Source organism: Pipistrellus kuhlii, unplaced genomic scaffold, assembly GCF_014108245.1.
Source record: "Pipistrellus kuhlii isolate mPipKuh1 unplaced genomic scaffold, mPipKuh1.p scaffold_m20_p_15, whole genome shotgun sequence".
NCBI lineage: Eukaryota > Metazoa > Chordata > Mammalia > Chiroptera > Vespertilionidae > Pipistrellus > Pipistrellus kuhlii.
In genome coordinates this window covers 40,323,437-40,344,190 of record NW_023425460.1, presented here as the reverse complement: position 1 = coordinate 40,344,190, position 20,754 = coordinate 40,323,437, and the positions used below count along the sequence as shown (strand labels likewise).

The following is a 20,754-nucleotide window of genomic DNA, read 5'->3' as shown; positions in this document are numbered from 1 at the left end:
CATGTCAGTTCTTCGGAATTGATCCCCAACATTCATGTGTGACACTCATTCTTCGAAGTCCAAAAATTAGTTAATATACTTGAGTTTAGGGACAGTAACGACAACAGAATGGGTGTTCGACCCACTGAAAAGTTTCAGCAGCAAATAAGGACTTAGGCTTAAAAGCTCCACGTGTTGTGAAAAATTTAGGTAGAAGGACACCTCACTTGCCTCTTCCTAGACCTGTTCTAGAACTGGAAGCTTCTTACCGTCTTTCATTTCTAGGACACCCAACGGTATGGCATTCCTCTTTAAAAGATGGCTCTTTCCCACTGACTGGCTCCTCTGGCAGTCCTGGGACCACAACCCTCCTGTGTGAGCCATCATGTCCCCTTTCCTTCCAGTCCTTCACCTGCCGAATCACGAGGACCAAACACAAGACGGTATGTAACGGATTCAGCACAGTGGCTGGTGCTAAGTCCATTAAAGGCAGGTATGACTTCTCCTATTTGACTTGTATGCCGCTCCCACATACAAAGAATTCCCTCCACTCACATGGCACCAGTTTGCTCATTTTCAGATAGAAATAATTTGAAGATTAAAATATTCCTATTCCGCAGAAACCGATTTGGCTCAGTGGGTAGAGCGTTGGCCTGCAGACTGAAGGGTCCCAGGTTCAATTCCGGTCAAGGGCATGTACCTTGGTTTCGGGCACATCCCCAGTAGGGGGTGTGCAGGAGGCAGCTGATCAATGTTTCAAATTCTATCCCTCTACCTTCCTCTCTGGAAAAAAATCAATGAAAGTATATATAAAAATAAAACATTCTTATTCCTTTATTCCCACGGGCGAGGGAGACCTGAGAAAGTGAAAACACGAAGTGGCTTGTCCTCCCTCCCCCCTAACCCCCCACCCTGCGCAGCTGAGATGTTTTAAACATCCAGGTCAGACACCTAGGCTGGACAATTTGGCCTTCAGTGCCCTGGTGGCTCAAGATGGGAACCAGAGCATCTTCCTTCCTGCAGAGGCCAACCGGGCAAGGCTGGTACAGCAGGCGCCGATTGCCGAAAAGCGACTGCACACAGCAGACAGGCTATGGACACTGCGGGCTAACCCAGGCCTAGTCTCACCATTCCTAAACCAATGCTGCGCTGCAGCTTCCTTGCCATAGGAGATTGGGGGGGGGGGGGGGAAGAGGGGGGAGAAAGGGTGTATTTTTATTGTTTGCACTGTGGCTTTGAGTTCACCAAAGGCAATGAATCCACACACCAGTTCCTTTCGGAGAGAAGGGGAAAGGTCCCCTGATGGAATGCGGGCAGAAGGTCCTGTTCTAGAGAGAGTCATGCCCGGGAGCGCTATTTTCCCCAATCTGCTGCAGGGCCCTAACTGGCCCAGGGCTTCAATTCCTAACATCGCTGGCTCCTCCCCTCGCTAGGGGGATCCCACCCACCCTAAACCCTCCCCCCTAGACCTGCCCTCTGCCCAGCTGAGGCACAGGAAGGCCTCCAGCCCCCTTCCATCCTCTCTCCACGCCCCGGGCCCCTTGTAGCTGCTCAACGCCCGACCTCAACGTCCAGGGGGGCCCAACGTCCGGCCCCCAAGGTCCAGGACCCCACGGCCCACAGGCAGGCCCTCTCACTGCCCCCCTGCGCCCGGGGACCCTGACCTGGAAAGAGACAAAAGGGCCGCGGACCCCGACCCTCCTCTGAAGCCTGGCCGTGGTGGCGCCGCCCGTGCCAGAGTCCCACGGCCCAGGCCGGCGAGCTCCTGGCCCTCAGCTCACCTCCAGTGCCCAGCGGGCCGCGCCTGCGCAGTCCGCGCCCACGTGCCCCCCACACGCTCCCTCCGCTGCCCCGGAAGCGGAAGTGGACGTAGGAGCTGCGCTCGGGGAGGCTTGGTTGGGGGCATCCATGCTCCAGGTGGTGCGGAGGCCGTGGGTCCCAGAAAGTTCCCCTGCGGGGACCTTAATCTATACCTCCTCTTCTCGCTTTTTCCAGAAGGCATCCCTGGGCACGTGGAGGGCAAAGTTTGAGCTCAAAGACCCAGACCCTGTCTCTGCCAGAGTCACTTGGGGGACTTGAATCATTGGGAATCTTACAAGATTTTGCAATCTGACCCCTGCCTCTGCCTGGTTTTGGAAAGGAAACACACATGGTTACTTTTTTACCCTCTACCTGGGAGAAGTCATTATATATGCTGGTATTGCCCCCCCCCCCCCAAATAATGTTGTATAAATATGTTTGTATTGATTTCAGAGAGGAAGGCAGAGGGAGAGAGGGAGAGGTGCAAACATCAATGATGAGAGTCGTTGATCAGTGGCCTCATGTGCTCCCCACACTGGGAATCCAGTGGGCAATCCGGGTATGTGCCCTGACTGGTAATCCAACCCTGACCTTCAGGTTCATGGGTTGAAGCTCAAACCCTGAACCACACCAGCTCGGCCAAAATAAAAAAAATTTAAAATATATTTTATTGATTTTTTTACAGAGGAAGAGAGAGGGATAGTTAGAAACATTGATGAGAGGGAAACATTGATCAGCTGCCTCCTGCACACCACCTACTGGGGATGTGCCTGCAACCAAGGTACATGCCCTTGACTGGAATCGAACCTGGGACCCTTCACTCCGCAGGCCGACGCTCTATCCACTGAGCCAAACTGGTTTCGGCTGTACTACGTTTTAACATTTGGCAAGAAATAACACTTAGAACTGCCCAGACCTTGAGACCTCTGTCCTAACAGCTTTGCTTTACAAACACTTGCTTGGACCACTGTCAGAATTAACGGTGCTCACTCAGGAGTTGTGTGTAAGAAGCTCTAAGCCAAAATAGTCTGACTTCCCTGGACAGAATAAGGCTTGCACAATTTCCCACAAGGTTGGTGAGCTGCTCACTTGACTGCTTCAGCCCCCATTAGGCCACTGCATTCCATAATCCTATCCCCGCCCCCCATCCCAACCCGGCACCCCCCAATACACGTTCCATTGCTAATTATTGAGCAGTTCCTGCGTCTCAAAACCGAGGGGACACAGCCAAAACCGGTTTGGCTCAATGGATAGAGCGTTGGCCTTCGGACTGAAAGGTCCCAGGTTCCATTCTGGTCAAGGGCATGTACCTTGGTTGCGGGCACATCCCCAGTGCGGGAGGGGGGGTGGGGTTTGTGCAGGAGGCAGCTGATCGATGTTTCTCTCTCATCGATGTTTCTAACTCTCTATCCCTCTCCCTTCCTCTCTGTAAAAAAATCAATAAAATATATTAACAAAACAAAACAAAACAAAAACAAAAACATGGGACACAGAGGCCGAGAGGGCCAGGTGCTAGACACGGACGCCCTGACAGCCTATTATCAAACAATGGCAGAGGTGCCACGCCGCGGACAGGCACGCGGTGCCATGGAAACCCCAGATCGTCTAGCAGGGACGAGCTGTCCCAATCCGGGCAGGTAAGCTACTCCTGCTGCTGACTCCGCCCATGTCAGGTGCAAGTCCTCTTTCGAAAGCTCTTTTATTGCTGGATTCTCCGGACGAACAGAGGACGGGCCTGAGGATGAGGAGGACGGTGTCCAATGAGCGCGCCCCACGGAAAGAAGCCACCCGCTCGCGTCCCCAGAGGCGTCCCAGGTAGGACGGGACGAGCTCCCGCCGAGCCGGACCGCCCGGGCAGGCGAGGGTGCCGGGGCAGCCCGGCCGGGAGGCAACGCAGCGCCGCGCCGGCCCCGCCCACCGCCGGCACGTTCCATTGGCCCGAGGCGGGGCGCGTCACACCGGACGCCGCGCGCTGATTGGCTCTCCCGGGGAGCCCCGCCCCCTCAGCTGTATCCAAGCCGGCTCTGGCGTCGCCGCCATCTTTGTTGATGTGTCAGCTCCGCGGGGATCTGGGGGGGAAGAAACCGCGGCGGAGAGAGGAGAGAGCGCGGCGTCGGCCCCGACTTGCACCGCCGCCCCCTCGCACCGATCTCCTCGTCTGCCGCCGCCCGCCGCCATGGAGGAGTGGGGCCCGAGGCCGGAGCTGCCGCGGCCTCGCTAGGGGTGCAGACGGAGGCTCGGAGAAGTGGGGTGAGTGCCCGAGGGGTCCCCGAGGGGTCCCCGAGGGGCGCCCGGGCGGACCGGGGAGTCGCGATTGGGGGCTGCGCGGCGAGGCCACCTCCTTGGCGCGCGGTCCTGCGAGCCCCGGGGTGGCGGCTCCGGTGGGATGAGAGGAGGAGGAGGAGGCAGGCGCTGGGGATGGAGGAGTTCTGGTCTCTCTTCCGTCCGTCAGTCCGTCGCTCGGTGCCGGGCTGCCCCGGGGAGGACGCGGCCGCAGGCGGTGTCGGGGCCGGGGCCGGGGCCGCGCCTCCGGAGTCCGGGGCCCGGCGGGGAGCGGGCGGGATTAGGGGCCGACTGCCCGGCCTCCCCGAGCGAGCGGACGGCGGCTCAGCCCCATCTGCGTGCGATCGCTCCCGGACGCGATCGCCGGCTTCTCCTCTCGCCCGTCCGAGTTGAATGTGTGTGTGTTGTGTTGTGCGTTTTATGTTGACTGTTGTGTGTCTACTTTTTATCCGAAACGCTGCCACTGTTGTGGTTTGTAAGAGATGATTGTTTGGGGCTGTGACGAGGAGAGAGCCGGTCTTTTGTTTTTATGTTGCCTTTCTCCCAAAGACATCGAGGCATGTGATGAGTCTTGGCTGGGAAGCGTGGTAGTTCACATTGGTGTGTCTGCCCGATCCTGTAAAAAATGGGGGGGAAAGCACCTTCTTGCAGCTCCTGGACTGGGAATCCTGGGGAACCGTGCAGGGGTGTGTGTGTGTGTGTGTGTGTGTGTGTGTGTGTGGTGATTGCTCAGCTGTTATCAGTTTACTAAGTACAGCTAATATCATGTCTTTATTTTGTTTAGAGGAAAGAGACCTGCCTTTGGAGTAAAAAAAACAACAACAAACAACCACATTTGTATTAGAAACTGCCTCTTTCAGTGGATAAGTCTTCTTACCTATGGGAATCCCTACAGAAAAGTAAAAACACGCCCTCCCGGTCCCAGGCATTTTGGCCGTTTTCTGGGCACCTGTGTCATGTTCCCTTGATGCCCAGCTTTATTTCTTCCAAAGTGATAGATACACTGGGAGTTTTTCTAAGGAAAATGTGCAGTAAGTCATTGGGAACAGTGTTTCAGGAGGAGTGCTGGTTAGTCATTCAAAAAGAAAAAAAAAAGATCCGGTAAATGTTTAGGTATGCCAGTGGGTGTGTAGCTTTCCCAGCTGCTGTCTACACCTAGATATGTGCAGTGTTGATTTGTGCGACAGATTAAAGGTTCTAAGGACGTTGATAGTGAAACTGAACGATCTGCTCGAGTCTCGAGTTTGCGCTCTCCGTACAGCGACTTTTCAATTCTTTATTCATTGTCACTCAAACAGAAAACAGTGATGATTGGCCTGGCTCTTTCCCCCCCCTTCCTTTATGGTCTTTTCATGTTATTTAAAACTCAATGATGGTATGGAGTAATTCACTGATCTTGCAGAATTGAAAGAATGAAAAACCCCTTTTTACATTGTAACCGGCGAGCATGTAGAATTACTGAGGAATCTACCTGGAAATGCCCTGCGTGAGTTCAGATTGCTTTTATTCCCCAGAAAGGCATGGATTGTGTTTAGATTGATTTACTTATAGGACCATGTCTTAATTCAGAATATCTGATGTGAACTTGAAGATTTCTTTAAGCAGTGTCATGGGTACTTCGGAGTCTTATTTGTTGCTAACGCAAAAGGGGTGATATGACACAGTGACTGCCCTATAACCTTTTATTCCTTTACCCATAAACTCAAGAGTTGCTCTTTGATGCTATACAGTGACAGTACAGCTGATGATGATTGCTTAATATATTTCACTTAAAGACATCTTACAGCTACATCCTGACATCGTGGAGTGAAGGTAGAATAGGGCAGCAGTATTCTCATTCTTTAGGGAGAAATGACAGGACAAAGCAGCCTTACTTACCAACTTAGAAAAATCATCTTTGCCTTTGAAGAAATGACTAGGAATCTGCACTAATTCATGGAACTGTTACATGTTAAAGAATCCTTAACCTGGCCTGTGTTTCTCAGTGGTTAGAGTGTTGGCCTGCACACTGAAGGGTGATAGGTTTGTTTCCTGGCAAGGCCAAGGGTGTGTACCTGAGTTGCAGGTTCCAGCTCCTGCTGGTCCAGATTGGTGTGGGGCTGGGTTGGGAGGCAACCAACCAAGGTCCCTCCCTCCCTCCCTCCCTAAAAATGGATGGAAAAAATATCCTCAGGTGAGGATTAACAAAACAAAAACAGAATCCTTAAATTCTGTTATTTTTATTTGAATAAAGTTTAGATTTTCCTTTTATCTCTTATCTCTAGCTTTAAATAACAAATCAATTCTCAAATTTTTCATAAATAAGACAGTTTCTAATATTGTTAATGTTATATTTAATATTTGTTTCAGGGCAACAGTGGGAACAGAGATAATTGAAATTTACAAATAACCCTCTAATCTTATCATTATTTCAAATTTGTCCTTTGAACTTTATATGTCAGTTACTGAGATTTTAAATATTTGGGCTAAGAAGAAACAAAAGGAAAAATATTGGGGTGAAAGAGCAATAGATATGAAGTGGAAATCAAACCCAGAAAAGGGAAGTATTGATTGGATTGTGAATAGATTTGTCTGACATCAAGATTGATAGGGTTGATTATGTAGAAAGTGCTAATGAATAATTTGATTTTTTTTGTAAACCACATCATATGAAATTAACCAAGCCGTGCCAAAGGTGGTTTCAAAATTTAAACAATCAGAACTCCATAATGTAAGGCACACTTATTTTTTTTCTTTTTTTAGGTTATTAGCCTTTCTTTTTTAATAGAACTGTAGTCAATTTTTTTCCTCCTTTTAGTTTTCAGACTTTGGGGAAAATAATTAGTGGAAAATACTTAATGTTTTCTTTGACTTATTAAAATTCAGATTGTGAGCTCTATACAAGCAGCTTTAAAATAAGATTTGTATATTAATAACTTTCTGCTTTAAAAGTTATTAGAAGTATATAAAGTTGCATCAATCTAAGATACCAAGCTGATTATATGACATATAACTTGATGATGTGATGTGGCCACTTACCCTTTTTTTCCTGGAATCTTGATGGACCATAATTTCTTTCTCCAGTTGTTCTCTCGCAGGATTTGGTACTACAGGTTTGGTGTGAGGGATCCTGCTGTCTTTTTAACATCTATTTGTGGTATAATGCACATATCAAAAATTGCACCCTGCCCTGAGTGTTGGGTGCAAAGATTAACAAGCCCTTACAGGGATAATTGACCTTGGCCTCAATATAACATACATTTGAAACTGGTGGACTAAAGGCAACTTTAAAAATCTAGTGATTATATTTCATGTAAAGGAAATCCAATATGTTAAAGTTAAATTTTACCCAAAAGCTTAATTAGAATGTGACTACTTTACAAAATAATTCGTCCTTTTGATCATACAATCTGGAATTCTCTGTAGTACCAGCTCTTTTTAAAAGTAGAATTTGATTTCCATAAATTCACCTTCTGTGAACTTCAGTGTCAAATATTTTCATGTGAAGCAAGGTCTTTATGTTTCTTATACAGGTTCTTTTCAATCCTATTATTTTATTCTATTTTTAAAAACTTTATCCAGGAAAGTGTTAGTATTTTAAAGTGAATACTATTAAAAATCATTTACTTAGAGGTTGGGATCTGATTATGATGGGCTATAGATGTCTTTTAATATAATTTTTTTTGCCTCTGACTTTAATTGTAATATCAGAACCTTGTTAGAACTGGTGAGAAAGATAAGTTATTTGATTATGCTGCCTTCAAAGGTTATTTGGGGTCTATGTTAAAACCTTTTTAATGTACTTAACCGTAAAATGATGATAAATCATTATATTGAAGAACAGAATCCTCTCACGGGCTTTACTTACTTAATGGACATTATTTGAAAAATATACAGCTGGTATAATTTAAGAGTCAAATTATATAGTTTGTAATTTAAAAATTTGTAGTTGTATATAATATGCTGAACTGAGTTAGATTTTTCTGTTCGACTTAACACATTGTAGGCCAGTAGTTTTATTGCTAGCTTTACCCAGTGGCCAGATAAGTTTCTATTGAATGAGTACAAAAAATGTTTACATAAATGTTAAAGGCACGCTTTAAAATTAAATACCATTGCATTTTGAAGTTATTTATTACAGGTTCTTACAAGCTAATATCTTTTTAAAGTATGATACTTTGTAAAACACTGTAATATGTAGCGAGAATTCTCATAATCCATCCTCAATGTGTTAAAAAAAAAACACTCATGCAGATAGATAGCATTGATAAATCTTCAAATTAAAATATTGTAAACACGAAGAGTAAAAAATTTAACATAGTGTTTCTATATATTGCTCCACTATATCAGAATGTAATTTCCACCAAAGATTTTTGTTTATTGCTATGCTCCTAAAATATAGAACAGTCCCTGCACATAATACACAGTGCATATTTGGTGAATGAATTACCTTCTAGTTTGGAATGTATTTCTGATGATACTTTTGTATGAGGCCTTTTACCAAAATCTGTGGATTGGATTCATTTGTATTTACAATTTATTGAATAAGCTTAATTTTGTTGCTGTTTATACTGCTGATTTACCGGGGAAACAAACCTGTCAGAGACAGTGTTTTCATTTATATGGCTCTTGCATGGGAATAATTTTGTACAAATGTGGTTCTTTCATGAGGAAATAAAATCCAAAGTGGGTAATGGTTGGCTTGAGGCAAATAAAAGATGTTTCCTGACCAGTTGCCTACAGCTGATGAGCTCCAGTAAGAGCGAAACCAGTTCTCACTTCACTGGAACCATTTAGAAGTGTGAATTGGTCCTGTAGTACTGTGTCAGAAACAAACAGCTCTGGGGGGAAAAGTGCTGAATTAAGAGGATTTTATGACTCTGCTAAGTTTTAAATACTACAGTATTTTCCTCTAATGAGCTATAGTTGCTAAAAGTCAGAGAAGTGTTACTTTTTACTTCAAAAAAGCAAAAGATGTTGTAACTTTAATTGTAATCCCTGTATCTAAATGAGTGTTGATTTAATTTATACAAGCACTTATTAAACCAATCTTGTAAGCAAGTGTCTAGTTTTATATCCCCCCCCCCCCCCCCCCCCGCCGCCCTTAATCTACTTCTACATTATTCCATCCTCAGTAGCTTTGATGGCCATACTTCCTCCCCCAACTCCCGAAGAAACTGGGACAGCAAACCGATTGGTCCACATCAGCATTGCCAACGGGAGGCCCACAAGAAGACCCAGATGTTTTCCCCTGGTGAATCATGGACATAATCAAACTCACCATGGTCCCACTCCCCTCCCCATGCTTGTATAATTATTTAATCCTTGGTGATAGCGCTGTCACATATTGTATATACACATGGATCTTTGTGAACACCTCCTTTTCCTTTTGCCTCCATTTAAGCATCAGGAAACGAAGTTTGAAAGCTAAGTGGTTATCAGATACCATGTTATATGATGACTTTTTCAAAGATCATGGCATATTACTGAGCAACGCTATAGAGAGAAGACCAGTCAGTACTTGTCTTTTGAGGTTAAACTAAGCAGTCTGTAACTTACAGGAGGATAATAGCAAAATAGTCTAAGCTGAGAAAATTATAAAATCAGGGACTTTTGTTTGTTTACCTACCTAGATGAACATCCAGCAGAATGAGACAGATTTTGGTGGTTCTGTGCTGTCTTGCACATCATGGGTTTCCTTACAACCCGGATCCCATCCAGGATGGGAACTAAATGCTCTTCAGTTCCTCAGGTTATTGTGTAAACCCAGGGGGTGCCACTCTCATCGAGAACCACGGAATAGCATTTGTAAGAATGAGTGTAAATGCAGTAGACGGCACTTTGGTTAGATTTATTTACCTACTTATTATTACTGTTGTTTGAGACTTAAGTTTGATTCATTTCAGAATGAGTGATTCAGTTCCTCCTCCTTGAAAGTGCAGGAATATCACAAGGAAGGCCGTGACTCTGCTTGATGAGTATAAATGCAGTATGTTTTCATTTTCCTGAGAGATAATTTTTTACTTATGATGAGGGAAAATTTGGAGGAGGATGTGGCGTTAGAATCAGTTCTTTAAATATAATTAGGCTCTAGAGAGAAGAAAGGATATTCTTGGATGGGAACAGCCAGGGAAAGTTAGTGTGCAGTTGGTGGAATCGTGAGTAGACTAGTCAGGGACTAACAGAGGACAGTGAAGTACTAGGCTTTTAGGAATGTGTTGGGAGATAAGATGGAAAAAGCTGTACAACTGGTTTACTGGAGGAATCACAACTCTGAAATATGAACATGAAATGGTTTTGTGTGTTTTTTCCTCAGTGAGTCTCCAGTCATACTGTGTAGAATGCCCCCATCTCCCTTCTCTTCCCTCTGAAGTGCTATTCCTTAATAATATCTTGGTTTGATGTCATAACTTTTCTGCAACTTGTGGTTACTAAAGAAAACTCATTCCAGAAATCAGGACAGGTTTCAATAATTTTTAAAAAGTTACATTTTCTTCCTGAAGAAAGGTTTCCAGCAGCTTGAATTGAGGAGGAGGTATAATCTGGCTCTAAAATATCATATGTTCCCTTTCCTTTCTCTAGCTAGCCCTTCTGGAGTAGAGAGAAGACCAGTCAGTGGGCGCAGAGTTTTCATTACCCAAACCTCTAAAGAGGGAAGAGATAGCCCTGACCTTACTCTAATTCATCTGGTTGCATTTGATGGTGGGCTCAATGGAGGTGATGTGTGTGGGTATTTTAGGGGCGACGTTTTAGCTTCTGCCATTGAGGACCTAATTCATAGGGCCCTTCTGCCCCTCCCCCCCACTTTTTTTTTTTTTTTTTTTTTTTTTTTTTTGCAGAGCTAATGTGACAAACTTCCACCCCGTCTCTGGATTGAGTGGCACTTGTCCTAGTGTTGTCTCAAGTCACTTGTCCTTTAATCAACCTTGCTTCTCTACTTAGAGTTGCAGGAAGGAAAACAGGAGGGACGAATGGAGTGAGATTGAGAAACCAACAATTCAAGTGTTTCTTATATGAAGTGGTCAGGGTTGGATTGGTTTGCATGTGGAAACAGTGACACTAGAAAGGAGGGTCTAATTGTAGGAGACATGAAATTGATAAAAGAGTAAGAAGGCAAAGGAAATGTAGGAGTCATGACTAAAAAATGATACTATTGACAAAAAAGATTAATAGGGATACTCAATCATTGGAACTATTCATTGGATTTTAGATTTAGCCATTTGAGTATGTGGTTATGGTGGAACATTCAGTGGAATTGCCTGTATTCAGGTGGAGATTTTAATATAGATACAGAGATAGAGCGAAAATGAAGGTATAGATAACTTGTTGTCTGTCACTTAAGAACAACTCAATAACTATGAGTTGTTGGCTCAAGGCATGGAATTAGGTAAATTGTGGGAGGGAAAATAAAGTTGAGGACTGAAACCCTGGAGAATATGAAAGCTGGAAGAGGGGATAAGAGCCAGTATTTGTTTAGTGCTTCTTTCTTTCTTTCTTTCTCCTTTTTTTTTTTTTTTTTTTTTTTTTTTTTTTTTTTACAAAGCTTGACAGTAAAAATTCATGAAGTGCTGAAATGATTGAGTTTCTTCTCACTTGCTCTCTCTGTTCTGGAGAGTTGCAATGTTTTTATAGACTTATTCTCTTTTAAATAGATTCTTCATCTGCTGTCCATTACATTTTGGTCAGCTCTGAGTTCTACTTCAGTTGATACAACATGGACTAGTTACGTTGCTTAGAACCACTTCCTTCCTTAGCTTTTAGATTTCAAAATTAAAAGTTTAAATTCAACAGCAACACATTCACAAGTTAAAGTGAGTTACTTTGGGGAAAGTAATGCCCCTGTTTGAGAATGATTTTATTTTGTCCTAGATTTTGGAACACAGCATACTTGTGAGGTCTTAATTATCAACTTACTGTGCTTATTTGTATTATCTACTAGTAAACGAAGCTTTAATACTAGTGTAGGCTATGTCTTAGTTATAACATATATGCAGCAAGATAATGGTAATTTCTATTTGGCTGTTTGGAAATATGTTATAATTCAGAATATTAAGACGAATGTCAATATTAGTTGATATTGTCTATACTCAAAGGACAGTCTATACTGAAAAGCAGGGTATTTGACAAACCAGCTGGTCTTCTTTTGCTTTCTTAGAATTATTCTTCCTGTTCTCTGCATTCCTAGAATAATGCTCCTCAAACGTCACTTCTGTGTTTTAATTCATCAAATACTTGAGAACCTACTCTATGCTAGAGCTCTATAGATTAATCAAGTATGTCCAAGTCGATCATGATTTATTGTCCTTAACAAAATTCACTCCTGTATATCATTCTGATGAGCATTGTACCTAGTTATCTTCTCTTACCCTTTTTCACCATCCTCTGACCACCACCTCCATCATAGCCCAAAATGAACATGAACCTTTCTGTTACTCAATAATTTAATTTTTCTTTTTTATAAGTTCACCTTCCATCTGTAATTATTTCTTTCCTAGTTGCTGTCAGAACTATGACTTGCCCACATTTTACCCAACTTTATATGACTCCAGTAATTCATCTACCATGTATATGCTTTGTTGATATTTGACAAAATCATCAAGATTGAAATTGAATTATTTTCCAGAAATAGCTAGAATAGTAACCCTCATAAATAACAAAAAAATGGATTCTAACAATATTGAGTGAATTTTGTAAATATTGCTTTTATGACGTAGGCAGTGCCTCCACTCGAGTTACACTGAATATTGTTTCTTCTCTTTCTTTTCCTTTTTCTTATTAAAGCTGGGGAAAGTGAAACAGGGGAGGGCTTAGGATAGGAGAAACAGCAGGAGTGAGCGTAGGCAGGGCTGCTTTGGCTCACTGAGAAATAAATATAAACTTTTTCCTGCAAGTGGAAGAAGTGAGCCAAAGTACTCTGCCTCGGCTTATTTCTTACCCCCTCACTGGGAAGTCAGAGGAAGGGGGGCCTTGGAGACAGGCAGGCTCCGGGATTAGCCTGGGGTGAGCTCTCTCTGCCCATTACTCTCCTGGTTGCAAGTCTCATGGCGCCCCTAGAGTGTGGGAGATGTACACCTGTTGAGTAAGAGGAGGAAGGAAAGGTGTGGCCAGCTCTCGGGAGGGAGAGCTGAGTCTGGTTTATTCTTGATGAACATGTTTGGAATTCACCCTGGTACTTCCTGGATCCCAGCCTGGATAAAAAATGAATCTCTGCCAGGGATCCTTACCATAATTTTTTCAACTCAGCTCTAGGTGTTTGGGCTATAGTAACTGTTTTGTTATTGTTTAGTTTTCCTTCTGAGTAAGTTTTTGTCACTGTTCACGTGTCTTGTTTTATTATCTTGGTTTGTAATTTCTCTTCTGATGTTGTCATTGCTATCTTATTTTCCTATAGATTATTGAGGTACTACTCATTTTTCTCTTGTGGAGCTGAAGGAATTTTAAACCATCTTTGTCACTAAGCTCCCAGTTACTGGTCTTATTCCATATCCAGCATCTTATGGGGGTGATTGAGGAGTGCCAAACTGCACCTGAAGTGGTGGTGTATGACTGAATTGAAGGAGGAAAGAGTATGAAACTACTGTCCTGTTGGTTGTGGCACATGTGGATTGGCTGTCCTAGTCTTGCTTTTCTCTCTCTCTCTCAAGGAATGGCTTTTAAGAGTTTTTAGTAGTAAAATTTGTGGTCTTACTTATTCCACATCATGGAATATGTGCAAATACACTGAGTGGCCAGATTATTATGATCTTTGAACACATAATAATCTGGCCACTTAGTGTATATCCTATATAATAAAAGGCTAATATGCAAATTGTCTCCTCAACCAGGGGTTGGACCAGCAGACAGGCCGGCCAACCACCCATGTCCCCTCCCCCTGGCCAGACTGGCCAGACCCCACCTATGCATGAATTTATGCACCGGGCCTTTAAAAAATATATATATATATTCATACACACACAGACACACACACACACACTCTCTCTCTCTGAGTGGCCAGATTATTATGCGTTCAGTGTTCAGAGATCATAATAATCTAGCCACTCTGTGTATATAGGGCGTCTTGGTTTTTAAAAGCTTTTTTTTTTTTTTTTTGAATGTTTTGACTTTCTTAGATGTAAAACGAAGATCAGGAACAGATTTGAAGAAATGCAGAGCGAGTTGGTGCCAGTCAGCATGTCAGAGACAGAGCACACCGCCTCCATTTCCTCTGGTGAAAATGTTGGGAAAACACCTGAACTAAAGGAAGACTCCAGCAACTCGTTTTCTGGCGATGAAAGCAGCAGCATAGAAAATGAATCCCAACTATTGTCATTAAACTTTGGTAAAACTTCGTGTCAGCCTGATGAAAACAGTAATCAGATTGAAGCACAGGAGAACTATATGCCAGATCATGGTGGAAGTGAAGATTCTAAAACAGACCTATGCCCAGAAAATTCTGAGCAAATAGCTAATTTTCCTGGTGGAGATTTTACAAAGCAAGTTTCGAAAACAAATGGAACTGAACAGACAGTAAGTCAAATATTGGCAGAATTAAGGTCCTCCACATTTACAGAAGCAGCCAGTCAAAAGACTTACTCAGGAAATCCCTATGATACAGACTGCACCAAGAAACTTATTTCAAAAATAAAGAATGTTTCAACACCAGAGGATTTGTTAGAAGAAATAGAATCTGAGCTCTTATCTACGGATTTTTCAGAACACCGAGTACCAAATGGAATGAATAAGGGAGAACATGCATTAATTATGTCTGAAAAATGTGTGCAAGATAAGTATTTGCAGCAGGAGCACACCATAAAGAAGTAAGTTTTTAATTTTTTTCAGGTTATTTTTTTCCACAGGAATTAAAGATGGCATTCTTTAAAGGAAATTATCTTGTCCACTTTTAATTCCACAATAGAGCCACACGCTTTGTAGTTATCCACAAATATCTATTTACTAAATAATTAAGCAAATGCTGATGGTTATTCAATTTGTCTATTTTTTAAGAATGTGGTATTTTTATTTGTATTATTTTAGAAATAATAGGTATGTATCAGTGTTTTTATATGGGGTGGACAAAATTAGGTTTATAGTTATAAATAACACAATAATTAATATAAAAATAGACTGTTTCTCTTATTTACAACTATAAACCTACTTTTGCCTAACTCTATCCTGTATAATAAAAGCCTAATATGCTAAGAGTCCGGTCATCTGGTCAGCAGTTCAACCAACCAAAGTGTAATATGCTAATGCCGCTCAGGCGCTGACCATCAGGGGCAGACGCTCTGACCGGTAGGTTAGCTTGCTGCTGGGGTCTGACTGATTGGGACTGAGTGAGACGAGTGGGACACACCCTGGAGCCTTCCCATGGTCCCTCCCCTGCTGGCCAACTTCCCATGACCCTCCATGGCGGCGATGGTGCACCTTCTTGCAATCTGGGACCCCTTGGGGAATGTTGGAGAGCTGGTTTTGGCCCGAACCTACAGGCCAGACTGAAGGACTCTACTGGTGTACGAATTTGTGCACCGTGCCTCTAGTACTATATATCTGTCAGATATAAGCATATATAAACATATGTATAAAGTCAATATTTTGAATATGATTTAAAATTTCTGTTTTACATGTAGTAATATGTAAGTCTAAAGGTGTAAGTATATTAAGAATCTAGAAATATTTATAAAGACAACTAAAACTTTTCAGGTTTGAAAGAATGTAAAGCATAATGTTCTTCTGTATGAGGGGGGTGATACTTCCCTGATGAGATTGTTTTGTGATAGTAGGCATTATAAAAATGTCAGATATTGTCATTTTAAATCTAGATTAATCTTTTGTTACATAGTGTTTTTAACTCAATTAAATGCTTCATGACTCAGGTTAGTTCCAAAACTTCCTTTCAATTCCTTTGGCTTAAATTTTCATGAATATTACATTTTTCTCTTTTCCAAATAGTTGCATGATTTACTTCCTCACTGTAGTCCTGTGGTCCTTAGAAAGGCCTCGCCTGACCACCTTATCTAAAAATCACAGCTCAAGCTACTGTCTGTCCTAGAGCCTTCCTTCCTTTAGTTTTATTAATAGGACTTAATCACTACCAGGGATTTTATTATACATCTATTGATTATTTTAATATTCTCCCTTAGAATATAAGCTCCTTGTGTTTTTGCAGGGATGGTTTGCTAATTGACTTCTAACATGCAGAATAATATAGGCACATAGTAGGTGCCCTAATAGGCATTTGTTGAGTGAAACAAGAGATCTTCAAAGTAGATGTAAAGACCTGGGCTAAAGAATTACAGCTGGGTTCATATCTCAGTTCAACCACTTTACTAGCCTAATGAACTGGAACGCATTCTAGGCTTCAGGTTTTTAAAAAATTCATTACAAAGATAATTATTATTTCATAAACTAATTTCATAAGCTTAAGTTAAATGAAATGCAATTAAAGCTAAACTTAGTAAGTAGTAATTGTGCAATAAATTTTAATTAATAGCTATTGCTATTAATAATCCTAAAATATTACCTGTTAACCTTCTTAGATATCTGACCTTATTGCAGGTAATTCTTAAGGTTTTTAAAAATATATATATTTTATTGATTTTTTACAGTGAGGAAGGGGGAGAGAGAGAGAGAGAGCTAGAAACGTCGATGAGAGAGAAACATCGACCAGCTGCCTCTTGCACATCCCCTACTGGGGATGTGCCTGCAACCAACGAACATGCCCTTGGCCGGAATCGAACCTGGGACCTTTCAGTCCGCAGACTGACGCTCTACTGCTGAGCCAAACTGGCTTCGGCAATTTTTAAGGTTTTATTTATACTTTTTAGGGGATTCAAAATTGAATGTCTGCTTAAGCTTTTGTTATTTTACATTGACTATTTTTCTATAACTATTAAAATATCATTAAAGTATTTTTAAAATCTAAAGCAAGATTTCTCAACCTCAGCCCCATTGATATTTGCGGGTAGGTCATTCTTTGTAAGATGTTTAGTATCAAGAAGCCAGTAGCAATTGCAGTCCCTGTGGTGGCAACCAAAATGTCTCCAGACAAATCATGGAGGAGCAAAATTACTCCTCCTTGAGGATTGCTCATCTGAAGGGATGAATTTCATAATTGTGATGCCCAAAGACATAAACTTTAGAGTGTTTTTTTTTTTTTCTGAGTATATTCACTTGATTTGGAATATCAAATTTCTAGAAAAATGTTAATAGCCTGATTGGCCAGAGAATTTTTCCCCCTAAAGTGTAATGTGTCTTACAAAAGGATTTCTTAGGAATATTGATTTATTTGTCATAAGTATCTAACCCTAATCTGCATACAGATTATAATCCATCTCTCCTTTTTAAATTATGTTTTACTTACACTGTCCTTTTCATACTTAGGTTAATTAAAGAAAATAAGAAGCATCAGGAACTCATTTTAGATATATGTTCAGAAAAAGACAATTTAAGAGATGAACTAAAAAAAAGAACAGAAACAGAGAAGCAGCATATGAATATAATTAAACAGGTAAGAAGACAAATCTTTAAAGACTACATTTCAATTTATAAAATAAACTAGAGGTCTGGTGCATGAAATTAGTGCAGAGGGAAGTGGGGGTCCCCTCAACCCAGTCTGCACCCGCTCCAATCCAGGTCCCCTTAAGGGATGTCCGACTGCCGGTTTAGGCCCAATCCTGAGGGATATCCCTCTCACAATCTGGGTCCACTGGCTCTTAACTGCTCACCTGCCTGCCTGCCTGATTGCCCCTAACTCACACTCCTGCTGGCCTGGTCACCCCCAACTACCCTCCTTGCTGGCCTGGTCACCCGTCACTGTCCTCTCTGCCGACCTGGTTGCCCCATGCAATCTGTTTGGTTGTCCATTTGGTTGTGATGGTCTCTTAGGCTTTTATCTACATATATAGATAAGTGCATTTCTGGAAATTTGTTTATAAATAAAAGTTTTGTCTTTTAAGTTAGAGAGTTGCTTGGTGTGTAAAGCATTCTCTTTTATAAAGTGGGAATCAATATTTTTATATGATATGTATGTTTATATTCTATATATTTGTGATTGTATTCTATATATGGTAGAAATCTGAGAAGGTGACTTGATTTGTCAGATAGACTTTTTATCAATTAAAGGAAAAACAATATATAAAAATTTATATATGGTATTAGAATATTTTTAAACTTATGGTTTAATATTAACTATACTGTGAACTTTGGCTCTCCTACTTCAGATTTTATCTGGCTGGCTGGCTTCTCCAACCTTACCTTTCCTCACCTCTCTTTTCCTTCCTCCCCTTCCCTTCCCACCTCTCTCCTTCCCTCACCCCTCTCCCTTCCCTCCTTCCTTTCCCCTCACTTCTCTCTTCTCCCCTCCCCTCCCCTCCCCTCCCCTCCCCTCCCCTCCCCTCCCCTCCCCTCCCTCCCTCCCTCCCTCCCTCCCTCCCTTCCTTCCTTCCTTCCCTTCTTCATGGATCAGTAAAGTGAATATTTAGACTGGTAGCAAAATTGAGCTGCTCTTTATTTCTTTGAGCTGCTTTTTCTTCTGTGACAGGATTAGAAGCATTCTAGCCTTAAGAATCTTTTGTGTCATCTTTCACAGGAAGTTATATAATGAAAATAACAGTAGATAATAGATAATCCTATATAATAAAAGGCTAATATGCAAATTGTCCCTTTGACTGGGAGTTTGATCAGGAGTTTGACTAGGGTGTAGGGCCTACTAGCCCATTGCCCATGCCCCTCCTCAGACCAACCTCACCCCTAATTGCACCCCACCTCGATTGGGGGTGAGGCTGGCCTGCCAGCTGCTCACGACCCCTCCTCCTGGCCAGCCTGTCTGATATTTAGTGTAGCACTTTTACTTCCTTATAGTTGCTGTTTGCATGACATATGCAAATAGCAACTTTTTTCATCCTTTTAGTTTGAATTTATATCTTCGAATCTGAAGCATCTCTTACAGACAACATACTTGTGATCTTGTTTCTTTATTCCGATCTGACAGTTTCTGCCTTTTGGTATTATTATTTAATTTTTTGTCACTTAATATTATTATTATTATTATTAAAAGTTGTATTTATATCTTCCAGTTTTAATTTTTTATGTCTCATGTCTTTTTGTTCACCTGTTTATCTATTACTACTTTCTTTTGCATGTAATATTTAAATTTCCTTTATGATATTTTCACTATATTTTTTAGTTATTTCCATAGTAATTACTCTAGAGCAAGCATGTTAAACCTAAAGGCTTTGCCAAATGAACAAGGTTTAAGTTTATGTGGGTTGCAAAAAAACAAGCTTCAATTTTCATAGAAACATAGATTTGTTTTGATAGAGACATGCAAAGGGCTGCAATAAATGAGAAACTGTTAACATAATAGAACATTTTAATGAAAATTAATATATATTTTTTAAACATTAACTTACCAGACACTGAATTAACTGCACAAATTATAAGTGTAACACAAATAAACCTATTTTTGTTATTCTTAGAAAACAAAATACTTCCCATTGCACACATAATACAAGTCAGTCCAAGACTAATGATGTGACAAGTGGCTGCTAAAATATTTGCTGCTGATATTAGTAGAGAGAAATGGTGCACCTGCATGTGAGGTACATAAAGGAAATGAATGCAACATGATTATAGTCATCAGTCATTAGTGAACATAGTTGTTCGTTATTAATAACTAGAGGCCAGATGCATGAAATTTGTGCAAGGGGCTTTGTCCGGAAGGACATCTGGCTATCTGGTCTAATTAGCATATTATGCTTTTATTATTATAGATTATGTATAATAGGATATTATAAAAATTAAGTCACAAAAATGGTTCTATTGGCTGGCTGCAAAATATTCGTTGTAGGCTGCTAGTTTGACATGTTTGCTCTAGAGCTTATCATATATCTTATCAGAATCTGTTCCAGATTTATACTACAATAACTTAATTCTAATGAGATACAGAAACATTGCTAACATTTACTCTTTAAAATATATTTGTGCCGGGACCAGTTTGGCTCAGTGGATAGAGCGTCGGCCTGCGGACTGAAAGGTCCCAGGTTCGATTCTGGTCAAGGGCATGTACTGTGGTTGTGGGCACATCCCCAGTAGGGGGTGTGCAAGAGGCAGCTGATCGATGATTCTCTCTCATTGATGTTTCTAACTCTCTATCCCTCTCTCTTCCTCTCTGTGAAAAATCAATAAAAATATATTAAAAAAATATATATATATATATATTTGTTGCTTTCCTTGTGTTTATTTATATTGTTTATGTTTATTTGAGGTAGTGATGGTCTGTTTTGATACAGCTATAAACATAATATGGAATTAATTTTCTTTACAGTTAGAATCAAAAATAGAGGAACTTAATAAAGAAGTGAAAGCTTCCAAAGATAAACTAATAGCTCAAGATAATGCAACTAAAAATGCAGTTCAGCAGTTACACAAAGAGATGGCCCATCGGATGGAACAGGTATTTTTCAAGTCATTATCATTATTAACTTTCTGGTGATTCTCTCTTGTTTTTGAAAGTAAACTAATCCGGTTAGCTGATTTTAGACATTAATGTTATTTTAGGAATGGATAATTTTATCCCTATAAAAATTAACTTTTTAAAAATGTTGAAGCATTATAAAGATAATGTGCTACTTATAACAAATAATTTAATAAATTAGGAAAAGTGTGGAATGAAAAATGAAAATCCATCTTCATTTGTACTTCTCCCTTCCTGCTCCAATCCCTTTATATCCCAGT

At 41.3% G+C, this 20,754-nt stretch overlaps 1 protein-coding gene across 5 annotated transcripts in view; it reads left to right on the top strand.

Moving 5' to 3' along the window:
- Positions 1 to 3,784: 3,784 nt before the first annotated feature.
- Positions 3,785 to 20,754, top strand: part of CCDC186 (coiled-coil domain containing 186) — a 33,672-nt gene continuing 16,702 nt past the window's right edge. Inside the window, exons 1-5 of one of the 5 annotated variants that reach the window (XM_036439108.2) lie at positions 3,792 to 3,918; positions 3,951 to 4,029; positions 14,151 to 14,837; positions 17,401 to 17,527; positions 20,345 to 20,473. In XM_036439108.2, coding sequence (XP_036295001.1) covers positions 14,185 to 14,837; positions 17,401 to 17,527; positions 20,345 to 20,473 — 909 coding nt within the window. In that variant the 5' untranslated portion in view covers positions 3,792 to 3,918; positions 3,951 to 4,029; positions 14,151 to 14,184. Of the gene's footprint in view, positions 4,030 to 13,587; positions 13,608 to 14,150; positions 14,838 to 17,400; positions 17,528 to 20,344; positions 20,474 to 20,754 lie in introns of those variants that run through there. The other 4 variants (XM_045582129.1, XM_045582128.1, XM_045582127.1 and 1 more) reach the window with 4 other exon arrangements.